General features: G+C 36.4%; 2 protein-coding genes across 2 annotated transcripts; both read right to left on the bottom strand.

Annotated features, from left to right (window-relative positions):
* Positions 1-11,380: 11,380 nt before the first annotated feature.
* On the bottom strand, positions 11,381-13,190 carry LOC143551761 (uncharacterized). Its single transcript, XM_077042126.1, has 3 exons — positions 12,366-13,190; positions 12,150-12,287; positions 11,381-11,627 (listed from the first exon to the last, which is right to left on the bottom strand). The coding sequence occupies exons 1-3, from the start codon at positions 13,155-13,157 to the stop codon at positions 11,406-11,408; spliced, it is 1,152 nt and encodes a 383-aa protein (XP_076898241.1). The 5' UTR covers positions 13,158-13,190; the 3' UTR covers positions 11,381-11,405.
* Positions 13,191-17,030: 3,840 nt separating this feature from the next.
* On the bottom strand, positions 17,031-21,279 carry LOC143551029 (uncharacterized). The gene is made up of 5 exons (XM_077041564.1): positions 20,714-21,279; positions 18,838-19,087; positions 18,615-18,770; positions 18,291-18,533; positions 17,031-17,168 (listed from the first exon to the last, which is right to left on the bottom strand). Exons 1-5 carry the CDS (start codon positions 21,277-21,279, stop codon positions 17,031-17,033), a joined length of 1,353 nt encoding a protein of 450 aa, XP_076897679.1.
* Positions 21,280-22,871: the final 1,592 nt, after the last annotated feature.

Genomic DNA, 22,871 nt, shown 5'->3' on the forward strand with positions numbered 1-22,871 from the left:
AGTAATTCCTTTCTTCAATTGCACTCGACTAACTGTTAATAACGTACACATATTAATTCTCTTAATTTGTGTATTAATTATTCTCTAAGTTAATGGGGTTAACTTTTAAGTTTACCGAATCGACATGTAACCTTCATAAACCGTTCATAATAATTTAATATACTTGGCATTATCTTATTAATGAACCGTCTTTATTAGTTTACATTCTTAACAACATTTATTATTATCGTATTTGTATTTATTATATTAGTTCATTACTATTCGTTTTTATTATTATTATATAATTATTTATTTTCGCAAGTCATCCTTCGTACGTGAACTCCTTTTACTTTCTCCATTTACAGGGGACTCTTTCGTTTAAGTGTTACCAAACGGGTCCTATAAACCATTGGCTTGGCATGAGGCGGGTTGTGGGTTCTAAACGAGTCGGGTTCGTGTGTTTGGCTCATCTTCATCCCATTTTCCTTTAATTGAGGCGGGTCACGGGTCGTGGGACGAGTCGGGTCCTGGGTTCGATTTTCGTTTATTTCCTTATTCTTTCTTTTGCCTTTCTTATTCATTATTATTATTATTATTTTATTATTATTATATCCATCCAACTACCTTCCTCCCCACTACCCTAACCCTAGCCCCCCCTCATAATCGTTTTCTTCTTCTTTCTTTCCATCAGATCACCGCCACCACCCCTGCCCTACCCCTATCGCCTTCCATCATGCTTCACCCAGTCACTGCCACTTGCTAACCCCGGCCACTACCTCAACGGCACCGAGTCACGCGGGTTTATTCGCGTCGCATCACTCTAAATCGCACGGGATTTCGCATCGGGTTCGCACGGGCTTTTCGCATGTCGTTTCGCACAAGGATTTCGCATGGGCTTTTCACATGTCGTTTCACACAGGATTTCGCACAGGGTGCGAATTTAACCCTTCACACGGGGATGCGAATTCAAAACTTCGTACGGGATGCGAATTCATCACTTTGTTTCATATCTGAGGGTTTTAGCGATTTACTTGGAGGGTTCGGTTTCTCAAGGGTTTGGATACGAGACTCGTCAAGAACGTTTATGGTTCAGATCTTGGCTCGTGTTCTGGTTTTGGTTTAACTTCGTCACAGGGGTTCGGCATGTTGGGTTCTCAATTTGTTGGTTCCTGTTTCAAGTCCTCCGACTTGATTTCCGTTAGCTTTGGGTGGATTGGTTTGGGATTCGGTTTTTGTTGAACCCATCTGCATCCGGCTGCTATTATTGTTTGTATTTTCTAAACTTATGTTATTGTTTACATTGCTTGATCTGATTGGAACTCATTTATCTTGGTTCGTTTATGTTCGACTCTCAAAGATTTATTTATTCATAGTTATTAATAATATTAGCAGCAAGAAACGGAAATGGAAATAAATACACTGTGTACCTCGCAGATTTGATTAAACTAGATCTTGTATATCTTGCTTGGTCGGATTTGGAATTAGGAGCGTTTGGTACAGGAGATTTTTGTGTGTATGTGTGCCAATGATTGGGTGATAATGATGAAATATTGAGGATAAAGATGGATTTAGGGTTTTAGGGGTTTAAATAAGTAAAGCCCAAAAGCTTTTAGGGCCATAAATATGTTTAAGTCCACCAACCTTAATAATCTTATCCTATCTTATTATTTATTTACTCCAAACGATGCCACACGATTTGATAACTAAAATAAAATTCGCGGCATTTAATTTGTTTATTTATTAACGAAATGAGGACGTTACACATATGCACCTCAAGCCTGCCACGCCATCACAATACCTGCATGCATACTAAAATTCAACTATACGCTGAGTGAGTTCTAACGTTTCTTTCTTTTCATAACATACGATTTATAGATAGATCACATCTTTCGAACATTTACACATAACATAACCTTTCTCACTCGTTATTTACTTTCTCTATGTTTTTCTATCAATCATTTTGTAACTATATTCATAAACGCTTGCTCATAACCGAGCCTCCTATTCTTGCTCATAACCGAGCCATCCTTCCTTGCTCATAACCGAGCCTCCTATTCTTGATCATAACCGAGCCGTCTATTTTTGCTCATAACCGAGCCGTTTATTCTTGCTCATAACTGAGCCTTCTTTCCTTGCTCATAACCGAGCCATAAAAAGTTAGAGGGATTTGCCATCCTAACTTATTATGCATGCATAAGGCCCAAAGGCGCTACACATGAGCGTATACACATTATTCTATACATAGCATTCATACTCATTTATATTCATATAACATCCTACGTAAGCATTAATAGGGTTTGCTCCCTAACTCTTTCTATTAACTAACATTCAAGCATTCAAATATATATTAATAAATTAACATATAAACATGTCCCTATAAGAAATATATCATTAATTAAAATTACATATATCTACTTTTTCACATACTAGTATGCATACAGCCCCAAAAACGTTTAAAGGAAAAAGGTGGCTAGAACTCACCTGATCCTGTTTCTTTCGGAATTGATAACACCTTTCTTTTGCTGGGCACGGCTAATTGTTTAACTGGTATAGGTATTAATTACTACTTTTCTGTCTAAGTCTTACTACCTAAGTTAGAAACTAAGCTAACTTAGCCGATGGTGCTACTATCTTAGTCGCATCGCGTATACGAACTAATCGCATCACATATGCAGACCAATCACATCAAATATGCAAAACCAATTGTGTCGCATATGTGAAACCAATCGCATCGCACGTACAAAACCAATCGCGTCGTATGAGAAAACAATTCGCATCGCATGGATGCAAAACGAATCGCATCGCATGGGAAAACAATTCGCATCGCATGGGAAAACGAATCACATCGCATGGAGCAAAATGAATCACATCGCATGGACAACTATTCGCATCGCATGGACGAATTCTGATTGCATCGCATGGCTAAAGTAATCGCATCACATGCTCGTGCGATGCGATTCTTTTGCATGCGATCAGGATCTCCTTTTTCTATTTTACCATTCTTTTAGTTATTTTGCCTTTTAACCATTCTTTATGCCCCGTTTTACTATTACAACGAGTTGCGGCCTTAAAAACCTTATCTACTTGGGTATTACACGGTCCTAACATACTCGTTCATCCCGAATCTCAACCTCTAAGTCTTTTACCACAAAATTTATGTTTTTCTTACACGTTTTAACCCGATTTACTTTGCTTTCAAATTTCGTGCACAACCGACTTCGTTTACTTGCCCTTTTCACGAACCGAACACTACCCGTTTTACCCGAACCTAACAAACTTACCCATTTACTCTCAAGTTCATTACTTTATCCATAATCATGACCCGATCTATCATCCTACAAAGTTTCATGCAATTCCATACACGAAAAGTAAGACTTTTTTAATAAAAACGTACCTAAGGTTTATGTTCGAAATCACTCGAATAGCCCAAAACCATATCAAAGGAACTCGGAATTGATTGATTCAAGCGGCCGCGCCAGCTGCTGCTGCCGCTGGAATCCGCCGCCACCATCGTCGGAAAACCCAAACAGTCGCCGGAAATCTTCATTTTCTACTGTTATGGTTTTGCTGATAAAAACCAGGCTTCCCGACCTCCGATCGAAGATCCGTCTGGTGGAAACCTTCATTTATATTCTATGAACACTCAGTTAAAATTTGAGACCGATCTGACGGTTAGATCTCCAGGAATTATAAAGTCTTTGTGGGTTGCTCTCTCAAAAACGGGAATTTTGTGAAGAAGGAGGTTGGAGGTGATGAGGATTATAAAATAAGGATCTGGACGCACATAAGGTACGTTTTAATATATTATTGTTTTACGGTTTCTTTTAATTTGTCTGCTTATTAAACATATTTTTATTGTTTTGTTGTTAGCCGCCGCAGCACGTTCCACGTACATATCGCGCGGTGCATTAGTATCCAGCCACCGACCCTAGGTTGCGGTCCGTTGAGCAGGGGATGATGTAGCTGTCGCGCCAGATCAGTTGGCTTGTTAGTTGTCAGGTGGCGCAGTAGTCTAGACATGTTTACCCCGTGCCCCCGCCACCCACTCCCAGTTTTGACCACGAGGCGAGCATGTCTGGCGTGATACGCGGACGGGGAAACGATGTGGATGCCGCCGGTGAGGGTTCAGGGGCCAAGCACAGGGTAGACGACGACAACGACGTTGGCGACGCTGCGTTCAGGGGCCCCGACGACGACTTCGACTTCCGGGACTTTGTGTAGATTTTTATGTTTTATTTTTCGTATTTACTTTTATTATTATATTGTATGTGTACAATACTGGTTTTGGTGTATATATGTGTTAATTGTTTTAATCAAACTTTTCCCAGACCATCTAACTACGAGATGCGATTATTAATTAATATTGAAAATAAAATGACACACAACTTTACATGCAATTTTTCAACTTACTCGATATGAACCGAGTGTACTCACCACTTAAACAAGACAAAACTTTTAGGTTTCCACGTACTTACACTGGTTCTTAATATTATCATTCAACACCGAACCTACAAACCCCCCCCCCCCCATCTAAACATAAAAATAATACTAAACTTAAGCTTAAGCTTAGTGACAACGAATATGTGTTGAAGTGAAGACAACTATGGTTGGTGGTGGTGGCCGAATATCAAGACAGTTGGAGTTTGAAGAAATCGAGAGGCGTTTTTAGATGCCGATAACGAAAGCAGCCAAGAAATTGAAAGTTCATTTTGGCAATGCCAATTTTTCCAAATAAGCCCTGCAACTGATTCAAGATGCCGCTATCGAAAGCAGCCAAAAAACTGAAAGTTCGTTTGGAAATGTCAATTTTCCCAAATAAGCTCTGCAACTGAACGCCCTTTGCCAAATTTCGAATAATAATAAATAATGAATAAATAATAATAATAATAATAATATTAATAGTAATGATGATGATGATGATAAATAACAATAATAATAACAAAAGAAAAGAAAAACATAATAAGACAAATTTGGTGGGTTTTTTTAGAGACACCCACCAATACGCCGCGTATAGGGCTATACGCGACGTACTAGTCGGTTTTTAGCAAGAAGGAGGGTGTTTCCAGAAAACACGACAAGAAAATGTTAAATTTGAACAAACCACACTGGCTTGTTATCCATCTTACTTTTGATTTTTAAACAAAACAAGGGCATTCCCATTTGGGAGACATTGCATCACGTGTATATATAAATATATGAACTATTTTATTAATTATTATATAAATAAAGGTGTAAGACATAATTACATGCACATAAATATAAACAAACTGAGCCACACGTAGTTTTTATTAGGGGTGAGCAGGAAACCAAATTAACCGAACTGAAACCGAATTAACCGAAAAAAGCAAACCGAAGCATTAACCGACGGCTAATTTTTGTTTTTTTTTGAAAAACCAAAATTTCGGTTTCGTTTCGGTTCGGTTTTCCATTTTTAAAAAACCGAACCGAACTGATATGTGTTTTTACTTAAATATTAATACAATTAGATGTGTTCTTTTAGATGTTATGATCGGAAACTAAACACCAAAAGGATATATTGTTGATGGTGAAGAAGATTATGAAGATGATGAAGATTAGGAGTAAACTTTGAAGATGAATAAGATAAAGAATAAAGATTGGAACTAAACTTTTAGTGCTTTTTGATTAAGAACTTTGTTGAATTTTAAACTCTAGTACTCTTGCAAGTTTGTATTCGTTTGGTTCCATGTGACAAATGCCTATTTTTTGTGTTTTGAATCTAATATGAATTTTTCTTATTTTGGAATTTTTTTGCAATGTCTACACACATAAAAAAAACCGATTATAACTGAACCGAAAAATAAAAAATCGAACGGTGTGTATATTCGAAAACGGACTTTTCGGTTTCGGTTTCACCTAAAAAGCGAACCGTGCTCAGCCCTAGTGTTCATCATTTATTTCGCTGACACTGATTTTATTAATATCCAACTACTGGTTACTGTTATCTCGAAAAGATTGGATTCAGGCTGTGAAGCTCCGTGATTAATATCCAATTATCTTCTGGGTATGATATTTTCACATTTTCTTGATTACAATGAAGTCCGTCTGGACCGATAATTTTGGAATTAAAATCATCTCCACAAAACCATGTCCAAAAATCATAGAAATCCGTGTTTTTTTTGAAATTCCTCTGAGTTGATGAATTTCAAGTGAACATACACCACCACCACCACCATGATCATGATCTCCACTTTTCGGCCACCACCCCACCCATCACCACCACCACCATTCCCACTTTTCTGGCAAACATCATCTCTATTACCCTCCTATCATCGTCGTCATCATCATCATCATCATCATCATCATCATCATCATCATCATCATCACCTTTCCGACCACCACCCCGCCCACCACCACCACCATTCTGACTTTTCTAGCAAACATCACCTCTAGTACCCTCCCATCATCATCATCATCATCATCATCATCACCTTTCCGATAAACCACCAACCAGAGATGAAGCAAAAGACAAGGCACCGAAACCACCGTCTCCAACGCCGCAAGAGGTTGTTTTGAGGGATTTTATGCATTGTGAAGGTTGTGTTAGAAAGTCCGGTGATGCGCGTCTTAAAGGCCTTGAAGGTTTGTATTCTTTTGTTAACCATAGTTTTGAGGGTTTTTATACATGGCTCCGATGGAGGAGATGTTTTCCGAAAAAGTAGGAAATGGTGGTGGCAGTGGTGGTGGTGGGTGGGGTGGTGGCCGAAAAAGTGATGATGATGATGATGGGAGGGTGATGGAGGTGATGCTTGAAGGAAAAGTGGGAATGGTGGTTGTGGTGGGTGGGGTGGTGGTCGGAAAGGTGTGATGATGATGGGCGGGTAATGGAGGTGATGTTTGCTAGAAAAATGGGAATAGTGGTGGTGGCGGTGGTTGGTGGGGTGGTGGCTGGAAAGTGAGATCATAATGGTGGTGGTGATGGTGGTGCATGTTTTTTTGAAATTATCTTTGAAGACAAAATTCACTTGAAATTCATCAGCTCAGATGAATTTCAAAAAAACACGGATTTTGATGATTTTTGGAGATGGTTTTCATGGGGAGATGATTTTCATTCAAAAATAATTGGTCCAGACAGATTTCATTGGAAAACCATCGAGGTAGGTGAGGTGAGGCCGAAATTCATCGGCAGGAAAACCTATGTCATGGGGCCGAGGATTTTCATTGGATTAATATTGGAAATTGAAAATTTCAAGGACCTATTTTCATACTCTCCCTCTAAAAGTGGACTATTTTCAGAATTTTCCCCTAGTAATACTTCTCCTAGAATATTACTTCTCTCTCTCCAATCAAGCCCCACAATGATAGCTGCTTTTTTTTCTTGTCCTCTGCTCCATCGTCACCTTCTAGATCATCTCCACCATAGGGTAGGTGCACAAACCGGTTTAAAACTCAAAACCGGTTTGGTTTGGTTAACAAAAGTCAAAACCGTTTTATGATCGGTTTCGGTTCAGGCTGAAACCGGTTTCTTACCATGTTACGATCGGTTTCGGTTCGTGTGTTGGCTGGTTTTTGCCCGGTTTTGGCCAGTTTCGATTCGGTTAACTAGTTTGGAACCGGTTTTGGTGGAGAAAACTACAAACCGGTTCCAAACCTACTGTTTCAATCAGTTCCAAACCGGGTTTCAACATAATCAGTTTCAAACCGGTTCGGTTTCGGTTCAGTTTTCGGGTCGGTTCGGTTAACCGGTTTATTTGCCCACCTCTACCATAGGGTTCTTCAAAAATAATCATCAATTTATAACATATTGGGTCAGTTATCTTCTGTCCATCTTACCCTAGTGGGCCCTGCCCAATTTAATATGACAAAAAAATCAACAAGTTGACATAACTTTTTTATTAGGAAAAATTCCTAAAATGACCTTATTTTAGAAAGAAATTCTAATTTTATCTCTCAAACTTAATAATTCCAAAAATGTCATCTTCTAACTCATTTTGGCCATGCATTAGTAAATCTAAGATGTCTTTAACGACGTGTTAGTATAACATGTCGTCAAAGACGTGTTAGATTTCCTAACGCATGGTCAAAGATGAGTTAGGCCTCCAAACACATGGTCAACGACGTGTTAGCGTCAAACATATAGTCAAAGACATGTTAGCTTTTTTTTTTCATAGTATATTATTATAACTAATTTACTTATATTTGATTTTTCTTTTATAACTTCTAATATAAAAATTTTTATATTATTTCTAATATACCGAGAAGCCATGCGTATTGTTATCTACATGTTAACAAAAGTTTTATTTAAAACCGTGTGGGGTCAAATTTGATTGAACATTTCGAGATTGATTTGACACGGCTCGAATTGGAGTAAGTTTATGTCGGTTCATAAATAAAAACAAGCATGTCTCGTCAGTATATTCGAAATAATATAAAAAAATTATATTAGAAGTTATAAAAGAAAAATCAAATATAAGTAAAATTAGTTATAATAATATAATATTAAAACAAACAAAAGGCTAACATGTCTGTGACTATATGTTTGATGCTAATACATCGTTGACCATACATCGTTGACCATGTGTTTGGAGGCCTAACTTATCGTTGACCATGAAACCGACTCAATTTCTCAACAATATGGCAAAAGTGTTGGCCCAGATGGATCAAACAATCATATCAAGCGAACGAATAAATAAACGAACACGGGATATTGGGGTGACAACCCTCGACTCTTTTCATATAACCAAACGAACTTCTCAAACAAACATCACGAGTATAACAAACTTACATCGAGAAAAGACTTCTTGACTCTCACTCATAAAACTAATAATCTAGACCCTATTTATAGACCTACTAAACTTGCTCTCCAAGACAAACTTAACTTAGGAAACAAGGCAAACTTATTCTAGAATAATCCATATTAAAATAAACTTACAAAACAAACCCTCAACTTTATTAATAATTCAAGATTATTCTTCATTCACCCCCTTAATCTTGAATTGTTCATCTTCTCGCTTTTATTCATTCTTTTCAGCTGACCATAACATACTTGCTTCACCGATTCCTCAAACTTAGCATTAGTTCCTTCCATGCTTAACTTTAAATCCATACTGTTATTTCCCTTCTCAACTCACTTCTTCTCATCAACTCGTTCTTGACCAATAGTTTCAACAACTCCAAATAAATCATTTGGAATCGTTCCAAACCGAATATCCTTCACTTCCATAATCGGTTTCACATCATAACTTACTTTCTTTTCAACTTCGAAGTTGTTAGGATTACAACATACCTGAAGCTTGATGTTGTACGTCCTATTCAGATTTCTCTGAATCTTCATCAACAATCTCTTTTTCTGATCATATAGCCTCAATATCCCATTGGCTATTTCAATCTTACATCCTTTTTCATCTAACTGTCCCAAGCTGAGAAGATTGGTCTTCAACTTAGGCATATAGAAAACATCACAAAACGTTTTCTTTTCACTAGTCTTACTTACCACAGTCACATTACCTTTACCTTTGATTTCGATCTCGGATCCATCACCAAACTTCACTTGACTCGAAAATCGTTCATCCAAGGTAGTAAAGAACTCTATCTTTCCTGACATATGATGACTTGCACCATTGTCTAAGTACCACGTTCCTTCATTTTTTTCATCCTTTTCAAACACACCAGAGATAACCCTCTCTTCATTCAAACTTACTCTCTTTATTGAACAAACTGCCATGAACAAAAAAGGATCAACGCCATCTTCTTTCTTTGTCAAATTCACTTCTTCATCCCCTTTGCTCAGTTCTTTACATTCATTCGAGTAGTGCCCAATCTTATCACAATTGTAGCACGTTACATACTTCCTTCTATCTTGCCATTCTCTCGGGTTCTTTTTCCAGTATTCAACTCGTTCATCATTCTCACGTTCATCATTCCATCTTGGATTCCCTCTTTCTCGTCCATTGTATTTTCCACGGCCTCTACCACGTCCGCGGTAGTTTTCAACTTTCTTTTCAGTTTAGGTGAACATGAGCTGACTTTGGGATAAACTTCCAGTCACATTCTTGAACTTGCTTCTTTCTTCATATGCTTTTAAACATCCAACCACATCTTCAAACGCCATTGTTTTGATGTCTGTGAGTAGCTCCATCGAAGAAACAACAGGTAAATATTTATCTGGCATAGAGTTCAAGAATTTTCTTACCAAAACCTCTTCTTCAAGTACCGCTCCCAAGCTCTTGTACTTTGACTGTACTCCGCCCAACTTCGCTGCATAATCATCAATACTTTCTGTCTCCCCCATCTTCAATCCATCTAACTCGGCTCTTAGCATTTGAACACGAGCTTTCTGAGTTCTTTCTGCACCAAGATAACGAACTCTTAACGCTTCCCAAACATCTTTCGGTTCTGAATACTTTGCCATCTGAAGCATCACGTCTTCAGGTAGGGTTTGGAAGATAACACCTAACACCATAAACTTCTTTCTTTCTTCAATTCCTACACCCTTTTCTTTATCAATTGCATCATGCAACCATTCGCACCCAAGATAATTTTCACCATAACTGACCATGACGCATAATTGGTCGAAGTTAATTTCAGTGCTTGCAAAACAAAACCACCCATCGGTTCTTTCATTGTTTCTGAGCTCCCTGCTTCTTTATCACCAGACATGACTCGATAATCAAACTACTCTTTGATTCCTTTCCGATCAAGAAAGGGCTAAAAGAAAACAAAGCAATAACGTTTTCGGTCTCCACGTTGATTGATAAACAATTGTATAAATTCTCACAATATCTATTAATAAAAACTAATGGTTAACAGTGGCGGTTTTCGTAAAAAAATCCAAAGCACCAAACCCTTTAGCATCAATCACACTTCCCAATAAACCTCAACCGAATTCCTTTCAAACAATTATTCTTCCAAATTCCCAAACCCTTCAAACATTAAACCCACAAACAGAAATAATATTTTTATTATTTTTGTCGTGATGTTACTAAACACAAACACAATTGTGTTAAATTAATTCACAACTTTTCTTTTCCTCTCGCAAACAGCAAACGGCCGTCGATCGAACGAAAATCAAATAGATAATAACCAAACTCTTCTTCTGCGAACAAGCCTAAGCTCTGATACCAATTATTGGCCCAGACGGATCATACAATCATATCAAGCGAACGAATAAATAAATGAACACGGGATATTGGGGTGACAACCCTCGACTCTTTTTATATAATCAAACGAACTTCTCAAACGAACATCATGAGCATAACAAACTTACATGGAGAAAAGACTTCTCGACTCTCACTTATAAAACTAATAATCTAGACCTACTAAACTTGCTCTCCAAGACAAACTTATTCTAGAATAATCCATATTAAAATAAACTTACAAAACAAACCCTCAACTTTATTAATAATTCAAGATTATTCTTCAAAAATCATAAAAGACAGAAATCTATCTTAAGCTAGACCAATCAGTTATTAAGAAGACTCAGCAACAAGAATATAGAACAGCCCCAAAACTCCGGTATGCATCTGTTTATTGCTGTAATTAGACTCCAAAGTTACAAATTCGCCTTTGGCTATTTTCACGGATCCCGGTTTAGGATAACATGTAGACATTCCTACAATGTAACCAGCTTCATCTCCTATATCTTTTCCTTTCCCATATATAGGTTTAGATGAACAAATAATGCGTCCACCCTGAATAATAATCCTTTTACTTTAAAATATAAACTTTGACACAAAATCATTAAAGAGACATGTTTACCTAAAGGTTGTAATGAACCGAAATTTCTTGTTCGTGAACGGTTCAAAAAGACGAACACAAAAAATGTTTTACTTGATTTGGCTATGGTCGGTGTCAACGGTTCAGTCGGCTACCAAGCTTGTGTTGGTGTGTTTTTTTAATGTTCATATTCATATGTTAGTTGACATATAAATCAATCACATAATAAACATATATTTTTGTTTAATAGTTAATAATTTTGCTTAAATCTATATATAAGATCAGAGAAGTCATTAAAAAGTTAAAAACCTTTAATGAACAAGTATATATAAACAAACAAACATTAACGAACATGGCCTCTGTTCGTGTTAGTTCATTTAGTTAACCAAACAAAATTCCTTGTTCATGTTCGTTCATTTATTAAATGAATGAACATAAACGAACTTCTAGCTAAACAGTTCACCGAAGATTCGATTCATTTACAGCCCTATGTTTACCTCTCCATAAAGAGCAGCACCTATTCCTCCAATGTACTGTTGTGCAAAACCATAAATAACATCACCAGCAGCTGGGAAACTCACACTTGACCTTCTGGTTGCAACTCCGGAGGTAGATTTTTCGATATCATACTCGAACTATAAAATTAAAAACTTTAAATTTTTAACAATAACATTCAAAATTTACTAAGAGCGCGCCGTGTTTAGCTAACTTACAAGGCAATCATGGATTCCAGTGTGCTGCCAAGTATCGGTAACATCTAATATAAACACTTTAACAGGAACTATGGAGTCACTCCAATCAACCCACTTAACCGTGTACTTCAAGTAAACATCTCTTTTGACACTTCGAAACCCGCTTCTCACTTTACATTGTGTTCCATCATAACAACAATGCAACCCGCCCGCATAATCAGGTTTCAAAGGCTGACCGTCTTTATCCACCGTCACATTATACAACTCACATCTACACTCATTACACCCCGTTACATCCACTGTCCCCCGAGTGTCAATCGCGTGGATATTAAACATCCATTTCTCTTCATACCCAACCGGAACATTAACCGGATTGCCCACTTCAATCCCATACGGATCAGGAACATATGTCGATGTTTTTCGTGTTTCTGATCCCATTCCAAAGAACTGGGACCGACCGTGATCACATAGTCCTGCATTCCCTGCGATAATTATATCTTTACCGTGAATTTGCTCGTAATATCTCACAACAACCCAGTGGTGAATATAAGTTTCTTCAAGAGAAACCGAGTTTCCTGCTTCATCAACAACTTCAGCATTGAAACTTTTTATAGCGATATGACCTTTCGGGAACTCGATATCATAGTAAGTTTTGTTTGAAACCGAACCCGGAAGCTGGGTTATTTTTGGTGATAAAAACACCTTTGATTTCAACCGGTTTTCGAGTTTTACATAACCTTCTGTTTGGCTAGTAAATATTGCAAATGACATGATGCATAATAAGAACAACACACATTGCGTACCAGGTGACATATCCTTGGCCTTTGACTTGAATTAATCTGAAGAAAATAATCAAATTATTCATATTTTTTTGTCTACCAAAAGTTTGATAACAACTAAATATTCTAAAAAACCTGTATGATCCGGATGACCTGATAGATAATAATTGTATAAATAAATCATGATTTCTTGAGCAATAACCGAATCGCTAACTAAAACTGAACCTACGGCTGTGAATTTCCAACACGACACAAACATAACACGAATTTCACGGGCATAGGTTTTGTATAAACGTATTCGGGTCAGGTTTGAGTCGAGCCTCTTTAGCTAAACTGGTTGGGTTCGGGCCAACCCAGTGGGGGGTTCATCATTAACCTATTATTTCTTATTCATTTTTTTAAAATGCGTTTTATGTAATAAATTAAATTGGTAGGGTATCTTCAGACTTCAATACTAAAAAATAGTTATATAATATTTTGAGGTTAAAATTTATGCGTTTTATATAAATTTTTATTTTTCTTTTTTGTAAAATGTAAACTTTTAATATTAGATATGTGAATATGCTGGTCATGTTCGGGTTCACGTGTCTTTCACGATTTTCAAGTTAATGTCGTGTAGGGTGGGACTTGCAAACACGAATACTTCTGACTGAATCGTTAACCGAAAACTAATGAAACCGAACCGAAATTAACTAAAAACCGATTACCCGAAGATTGAATCAACCGAAACTAATCGAACCAAACCAAAAACTAACAAATTAACTGAATAACTTAACAACAGATCAACCGAAAACTTATTGAGTTATTAGTTAATAAAATAGATAAACCGATGACTCGGTTTCGGTTTAGACCAATAACTGAACCAAACCGACCTGTGCACATGAGTTGAAGTTACTTACCTAGAAGTGTACTCTATGAAAATACTGTGAACTTCACGGCCTGATGTACCTTTTCATAAAGTTTCATAAATGAAAATTTTGAATTTGCTTAAAGAGGCAAAATAGATTAGAAGAGAATGATTGTTTATTTATGCAATGAATGCATATAAGTAGATAGCGACAAGAAGACAGATAAGTGTCGTAGTCAGAATTCAAAGCCACCTTTGAAAGTGGTAGATACTGTAGATGTCACATCATGTTTCATTATATGTTCTTGTCATTTTTGTCATTTTATACTTTTTTTGGTTCGTTTACAAGTGATATGATGGAAATCAATTTTAAAATTAAATGAACGAACATGAATAACTGTTTATATTTGTTCAGTTTATTTACAAATGATAAGTGTCGGAGTCAGAATTCATCGCCACCTTTGAAAGTGGACGAGACTGTAGATTAGGGTTGTCTTCAAGAAACGAAAATAAATTCAAATATTTTTAGTCGAGTCGAAATAAAAATGTCCGTAAACCCAAAAAAGTAACGAAATACGTAACCTAATTTTTTTAAACAACAATTAGCGTTGTTTTCTTTAGTTTTTAAATTTATTTTGGACCCAGTATCTTATATGGATTACGGATAAAAATAAAAGTTTTGGGCCCAGTATCTTTAAGATGATCAAGACCGATACCTGCTTTATAAAAAAAAACCTAAAAGATATATATTAAAAAATTAATATGTAAAAAAATTTTGGCTTTCGAAAATTACGTGTCTCAGGCGACCGCCTGTAAATTAAGATCGATACCTGTTAAATGAAACACCCCAGTTTATACTTATTCAGTTCATTTACAAGTGATATGCGGGAAACCAATAAAAACGCACCTCCAATGGGCTTTTGTAGGAGACGTGTATATGGCATTGACAAGAGATGTTATTGGGTTATTAAAAGGAAGGGTTCGTTTTGAGTTAGATATCCGTTGTGGCCTGCTATCTCAGCCGTGAACGGCCTGGCGCGATCAACGTCGGCCAAAAACACCACCACGCCTGGCTTCACCGCTCGCCGCGAGCGGGAGCCGCGACTCTGTGCGAGCATGCTCGCTTGGGCTAAAGAAGGAAAATTGATGGGTTGGCTCGCAAATGGATGAATGCAGTGGGCGCGAACGACAACGGGTGAATTTACCGGTGGCACGAACGACAAGAGTTGAATGGTTGAGTCTAGTCAGCACCGCGCGGCACAATATGATTGGATGAATTTAGAGGCTGGCTTCAATGACAATATATAACCTTATAAGAGCTTGTGTTTGGCTAGCTTTGAGCTCTTTTTCTAAAGTTAGCATAAGCTTGGCTTGTGTGACATTTTTTAAAGCTTGATATTATCTTTTGATTAACTTATATACACTTTTTATTATATATTTTTATTTATTCTTTTATTATAATTTTATATATGTATATATATTATTTAGTTTTTCTTATTGTAATTTTATATAAATGGTGTAATTTAAGTTCTATATAGTGGTGTGTTTTTGAGGCGCCTCTCCGAGTTGTGGAGGGCGTCTGTGTTTTGGGTTTGATTGGTTGTTTATATAGTTTACAGTAAAAAGAAAAGTACATTAAATAAAAAGGTTTACACATGATAATAAAGATCAAGCTCAGATTTATTTATTAAACAAGCTTATTTTAAGACTCGAGCTCGTTTAAGGTTAGTTTGCTTCGAGCTTTTGATGAATCGGTCTCAAGTAACTAACGAGTCGGCTTTGCTAGTTTGCACCCGTAGTTAATTTTTTCGGGCTAATCTAGTTGGGTCAGAAGTTCTGAGCCCATAACATTTTACAATGGGCTAGCCCATGAAACAATAAGAGTAGTTAACCTATGAACCATCATGTTACCAACGTGAGTGTCCATTCCAAAACCAAAACGTATCATGCTCCAAGGTTAAATGTCTCTTCAACTGAACCGTATATTTCTGACATCTAGCAATAGAAAACATTGGGCGTATTATGACCCATCTGGTTTGTAGGTAGTACATACCACATACGTCAAGAAGACTAGTTTGGGCGTATGATACACCGACAAACGTATCACACATATGATGATGTTTTCTGATAGCTTGATCCGTTTCACGTATTCTTATTATAAATACATGTTATTACATATCCATACTAATCATTGAGATATATGAAATTAACTCGCCTATGATAGGATCGACTGATCAAAACAATCATAAAAGGGGACCAAACAAATCATGTACCAAAATCTAGTTGGGAAAATAATCAAATATCAAGGTGTATTGGTTTTTATTTATCTCAATCATTATATTTTGGTTGTTGCCGGTCTCAACTAACGAATTAGCTAATAACGATCCCACATTTATCATATTTGTTGTCAATGGTTAGCGACTAACATAATTCTAACGCCGTTAATTGCAGGTCGCCGGAAAAATGTTTTTGGCTAGAAAACTCGCATTTTTTTCCGGGAAACTCAACGTTTTCGTTCCAAACATCTTTGTTATCTTGGATCGGACCTTTATGAATCTTTTTCTAGTAAAAGCCCCAATTATTGAGGTTGTTGGAACCCTAGACCCATCGTCGGAATTGGTTGGTGGTGCTTAAGTGGTGGTGGTTGATTAGTGGTGAGTCAGTTGGTGGTGATGGCGGTGTTCATTCTGAGTTTTCTTGCAAAATATGTGACTTTACCGGCCAAAATCGTTTTTCTGGCTACCTGCAAGTAACGATGTTAGAATTCTGTTAGTTGCGGATAGTTGGAAACAAATACGTTAAAACATTGGACCATCAGCATCCAATTCGTTAGCTGGAAACAGCAACGATCCAAATATAATAGTTGGAACTAGACTAATAAAAATCAATATTCCAGATATCAAACATAATTTACAAAATCATAATTTTTAGAAGTAATCTACATGAAATACACAAAAGTCAACTTAAGGTAGCCTTCCCAACGATAACTTGGAATTAAAGATCTTTATTTTTTCATAGATTTACCAACACAGATCAATATGATAAAAGGTGGGATCGTTATTACATGTTCAAAGGTACAATAGGTTGGTACCCATCCCCATCTTGCTTTCTTTGTCGATAAGCAATTAAAACAACAGCAAATGGTGCCAGCACAACTATACCCCACAAGCATTTTGATACCTTTGATTCTTGATGATTCTGCATACCAAAAGAAAATTGATACAATTACTTCGACAGTTCAACTATATGGTCTATATTATAACCATGGACTGGCTTTTAACTTCAATTAAACAATTAGGATCGGGTTGCAAACACACACACAGATAAACTGCAGAAAAATAAGATTAAGTTGACCTACGTCAACGGACTGCAACCATGATATATTATTATTGCTCTATGCTCTTATGACGAGAGAATTACAAGTACAAAAATTGTTTAACTGACTGACTCAGTTAGTTTTGGGACAAAATATGTCACTTCTCTAAGTTGATGGGGTAAAACAAAAATTATGTTTATTTGAACACAGGTTATTTTTCTTCTCCAAATAGGGGTGCAAACGAGACGAGTCGAGCCGAGCCCAAGCTCGACTAGATTCGATCTGAGCCAAGCCCAGCTCGACTAGGCTTGAGTTTGGCTCGTTTAACTTACACAAAGCTTGCGCTCGAACTCGGTTCGCTTCTATCTATATTTCTAAAGCTCGAACTTGGCCCGCAAGTGGTTTTTCTAGTTTGAGCTTAGCTTGTTTACTATTTATTAATCAATTTTTAAATATTTATAATTATTTTTATATATTTTTTCATAATTGTATTTTAATTAATAATTAATTATATAAATTTTCAAACCCTCCCTTCATAAACGTGGTGGGGGTCGTGGTGGTGATGTCGTGGTGGTGGTGGTGGTGAGGGGCGGTGGTGGTGAGTTTTAAAGTTTAACTACATTTTTCATTTGCCTTCCTCTACTTGAAGAATGACATATTTTGCCCTAAAACTAACCGGGTTAGTTCCCGTTAAAAAAAGTCTCAGTGGAGGTCAACATGGTAAAAATTGGGATTAATCTAGAGAATTTCTTAAGTTATGATTAATACCGGCTAATTGGCCAAAATTTAGATATTTAAATCCAATATCCGAATATAAAATGAGAATCAATAAAAGAGAGTAAGATTGTTCCATTTGTCTCATATTTAAGAGTTGTACTATATAACATAATAATAACTTTCTTTCTAAAAGTATGTTTATTTGTAATGAAACACTAAGACAAAAGTGATGTGCCTTATCAATTGTTTTCAACTTTTAATACTCAAATAGAGGTTAGAAATCATACTTGAACTGGATCATTCAGTTCCAAGGAAGACTCAGCAACAAGAATATAGAAGAGTCCCATAACTCCAGTATGATTCTTTTCACTGCTGTAATTGACCTCCAAAGTTAAAGCTTCACCTTTAGCTATCTTCACGGACCCCGGTTCAGGATAACATGTCGACATTCCTACAATGTAACCCGCTTCATCTCCTACACTATTCCCTTGCCCGTATATCGGTTTAGACATGCATATAATATTTCCATTCTAAACAAATTAAAATATTTTGCTTTTAAAATGCATTCTAGACCATAATAAGCATCCAACAATTAAAACCGAAAACTTTACCTCTCCATATAGAGCGGTTCCTATTCCCCCAATATGCTGGTGTCCGACACCATAAATGACGTCACCAGCAACTGGGAAGGTCACCATTGACCTTTTGGTGCTGGTGAAGTCACTAGTAGCTACTTCAGTGGTAGGTTTTTTGATATCGTACTCGATCTATAGAATAATAGTTAAATTATCTATAAAGATCATGAAAGTTGAATTTTGACACGATTCAACTTACGGTGCAATTATGGATTCCTGTGTACTGCCAAGTATCGGTGATATCAAACATATAGACTTTAACCGGTATAATGGAGTCACTCCAATCAACCCACTCAATTGTGTACTTCATGTAAACGTCTCGTTTTAAAAATTTAAGCTTGTTTTTCACTTTGCATTGTGCTCCATCGTAGCAACAATACTTCCCTCCCCCGTAATTCAGATCCATCAACCGATGATATTCGTCCTCCGTGACATTAAACAAGTCACACCTGCATTTCAAAACCGATAACATGGGTTTTGTGATTCAAAAAGGGGTAGCGGCGCAGCTTGTTGCCCGCTTGCCTTCTGTTTCGATGTAATCCAAAAATATTAGTTCTTGTTTGTTAGAAAATAACATGGTAATCATAGACATGTTTCGTAAGTAGTAATATAAAAAAAGAATATTGGCCTCATATAATCCCAACTATGGCCCGTTGGCAAAATATAATCCCAACTACGCTTGTGGGTGGAAAATTAACGGGAAGTTAACCTTCCGTTAGTTTTTGGTGATGTGGCCGCTGAGTTGTCATTTATTATAACACGTGGCCACCGAGTTGTCGCTTAACCCGCTTACGAGGATGATGACGGGGCAATATAAACCTGTATGATATGTCCACCGTTGACCACCATTGATGCATTCCGCCGCCGGCAACCTCCACCACTACGCGTCCTCTAATCTGCCACCACCACCAAACCCGTCCACCCCTACCAAACTCGAATCTGCCACCATCGCCGCCTAACAACCTACATATCGTTGGCCACCTGCAACAACCGACATCAAAGGGATAAAAAGCTCCGGCGGGAGGGTTCCAGTGAGATTAACAATTTCGTTTATCTCCAAGTATTAGCTCAGGTCTAATACTTGGAGATAAACGAAATTGTTTACTAGATTCGCCGGAATATTCTCAGTGGGACGGGTGTTTGTAGCGGTGGCGGCCAACGGTGGTTGAGGAGGAGGTGGTGAGGGTGTACGAAGATAGTGGTGATGGGTGGACAGGGCTTATGACGGTTGTCAGAGCGGATGATGATGGTGGTCGGAGATGGTGAAGTGGTGGCCGGAGAGAGAGTGATGGCCGGAGAGAGGTGTTGTTGATTTTTTATATATATTTTTTAATTAATATCCCAGTCAGCATCCCTGTCAGCAGGTTATGAGACACCTAAGCCACCACGTCACAAAAAATAACGGAAGGTTAACTTCCCATTAATTTTCCACCCATAAGCGTAGTTGGGATTATATTTTGCCATTTCGATAATTGGTCCTTATATTTGCCAACGGGTCATAATTGGGATTATATGAGGCCAATACTCCTATAAAAAAAGGTACATGGTTTGGTATGTTTGTTGACTCTTCAGCAAGCTTGACTGTTGACTTTTTAGCAAGTTTGACCATGCTGACATTCTATATTGGTAAGTCATGTTTGACCATGTTGACTTTTCAGCAAGTTTGACCATGCTGACATTTTAGTAAGTTATTTTCGCTAACAAAAGCCGAAAATTTTTTTAATGAAATTTGACGAAAACCATCACAAAATCGACTTAACGGGAATCCATATGACAAAATCTCTAAAAGTTTAAACAACTCTAACAAAAACCGTCACACGTTTAAAAAATCGAATATAGTGAATTGTTATAAGTTACCTAGTCAAAAGATGACTTAAAATCCCTAAAGTCTAAAAACTTTAACAAAAGCATCACACATTAGAAAAAAATAACTTAATGTAACCCATACAAGTTACCTAGCTAAAACATGAGTTGTGCGTAAATTCGACCCTATTAAATATCTATTTTCGTTACACATACATACCTATTTTTGTTACCATTTTAATACAATGCGATTGATACTTGTAACATGATACCTGCATTCAGCACATCCAAGTACATCCACTGCATTCCGAGTGTCAATAGCATGGATATTAAACATCCATTGCTCTAGATATCCATCAGGAACTTGCAACGGATTACCCACTTCAATTGCATAAGGATCAGGTATATAAGTGGATGTTTTTCGTGTTTCAGCTCCTAATCCCCAAACCTGGGGAACAAGACGATCATTGCATATTCCGGAGTTCCCAGCCAAGATGAAATCCGATTTGTTAAGCCCTGGATTATCGCCTTTACGTATGTAATAATTCAATGCAACCCAATGATGGAGATAAGTTTCTTGAAGAGAAACAGGATTATCAGTTTCATCAACAATTTCGGCGTCGAAACTCTTTATAGCAATATGACCTTTTGGGAACTCAATGTTATAGTAATATTTATTTGAAACCGAGCCCGGGTATTGGGTTATCTTAGGTGATTTATACACCTTTGATTTTAGCGTGTGTTCGGGTGTGTATATGTGAGCTTCGGAAGTTTTATCACTTGTTGCCCATAATGTGATTGCTAGTAAGAAGACCAAAAGTTGACTACAAAGTGACATTGTTCACCCTTGAGGTCAATTAATTAATCTGAACAAGACATATGAAAGATAATCTATGTTACACTAAAACATCACATTATTTTATGCTGTTAATATAGTTCCAGCACACTCAGCACTACCAAACAAATGAGTATAGACAAAATCCGGTAACTTATAAGAAAAAAAAGGCTTCTTTGCATACGACTCGATTTTAATAATTTTTGTATCAAGCATATATAAAAGAAAAAAACAAAACAAAACAAAACGACTTTTTTTTTAAATATCAGAGATTGTTTGTTATTGGTGAAAAATTGTATGTTATTAGATAAAAATTAAATTTAGTGTAAATATAAGCTGAGAGAAAAAATTATATCGAGATGAAACGCTTATTAATTACAGGTACCCATTTGTTAAAAAGTTAAAATGTAAAAAAAAAAAAGTACCAAATCAAGCATTCATTTAAAACTAGTGGCATTTAACGCGCTACACCGCAGACATCATCAGTCGGTATCAATTCGACAAGATATATGTACGATACCAGTATGCGGTATAAATCGAAAGAGAAAACACAAAAATAAAGTCGTGAGATGCCCAAAAGAATATAGATGCATTTTTTATATAGATCGAAGAATGAATACCAATACCGGTTCCAATACTAATAATACCGGTACCAATGTTCTGTTGGTGTCTATTCGGTTGTACCGGCCATTATGTGTATGACACTCCGTATATTATTTCTCATTTCTGAAAAGGAAAAAACAAAACGAAACTATATTTCTACCATGTATTAAATTTTCAACTTAAACTCAAAATCAAAAGTTATATAATTCATTAACAAAATTAATCAGCTTTCAGTTTTACATTTAAAGATATAATAAGGAAAGTTGTTTTAACTTTCTTGATGATGTAATTTGAATTAGTGAAGAAACTATGATTAAACTACTAAAGCCTAAAGATTTAAGAAGTTAAGGACTTTGAAGTTATTAACAAACAACTGTCAAATGAAAGCACTGAAGTAAGAAACATGTATTTATCAACAAGTATTGGTATTTTCCTTTAAACAACTACATAACTCATCTTTAGAGAGAAAACTAAAAAACTCCTAAAGAATTATTTTTAATTAAAAATAAAAAAATATTTTCAAAATTCTGTTTTAGCCATTATTCTTATATTTTCTTATATTTCACTCAAAAAAATAAAAAAAATAATAAAAACCCGCTGTAATGCACATACGTATTACTATGCGATACCGTGTTTTACACATGTGTATTACTATGTATTTTTGAGTTTAATAGTGTTTTATTGCATATATTCAATATTTGTGTATTGTATATGTGTAGTAGTGTTGTATTATATAGAAAAAAAATAATAAAATAAAATTCGATGTGGTGCACATGTGCGTTAATGTTGTATTACACATACGTACTAATGTGTATTCGATGTGTGTATTAGTCTTATATTGCATATATACAATAGTGTGTATCAAATATGTGCAATAGTGTTGTATTCTATGCAATACAAACATTTTTGCATATATGCAATGCACACTATACCAACAAGTTTTTTTTTTTAACAACATACAAGAATAATAGGAAAAAAAGAAACTTCAAAAA

Source organism: Bidens hawaiensis, unplaced genomic scaffold (genome assembly GCF_021521415.1).
Source record: "Bidens hawaiensis isolate Kalapana, Puna unplaced genomic scaffold, B.hawaiensis_p1.1 tig00001016_1, whole genome shotgun sequence".
In the NCBI taxonomy this organism is placed as follows: domain Eukaryota; kingdom Viridiplantae; phylum Streptophyta; class Magnoliopsida; order Asterales; family Asteraceae; genus Bidens; species Bidens hawaiensis.

Coding starts and splice junctions, on each gene's coding strand:
- LOC143551761 (XM_077042126.1), bottom strand. CDS start 13,157: ATGTCACCTGGTACGCAATGTGTGTTGTTCTTATTATGCATCATGTCA. Junction 12,288..12,365: donor CTGGAATCCATGATTGCCTT/GTAAGTTAGCTA, acceptor TTAATTTTATAG/TTCGAGTATGATATCGAAAA. Junction 11,628..12,149: donor GTGCTGCTCTTTATGGAGAG/GTAAACATAGGG, acceptor ATTATTATTCAG/GGTGGACGCATTATTTGTTC.
- LOC143551029 (XM_077041564.1), bottom strand. CDS start 21,279: ATGTCACTTTGTAGTCAACTTTTGGTCTTCTTACTAGCAATCACATTA. Junction 19,088..20,713: donor CTTGGATGTGCTGAATGCAG/GTATCATGTTAC, acceptor TTTGAAATGCAG/GTGTGACTTGTTTAATGTCA. Junction 18,534..18,614: donor GAACCGCTCTATATGGAGAG/GTAAAGTTTTCG, acceptor TAATTTGTTTAG/AATGGAAATATTATATGCAT.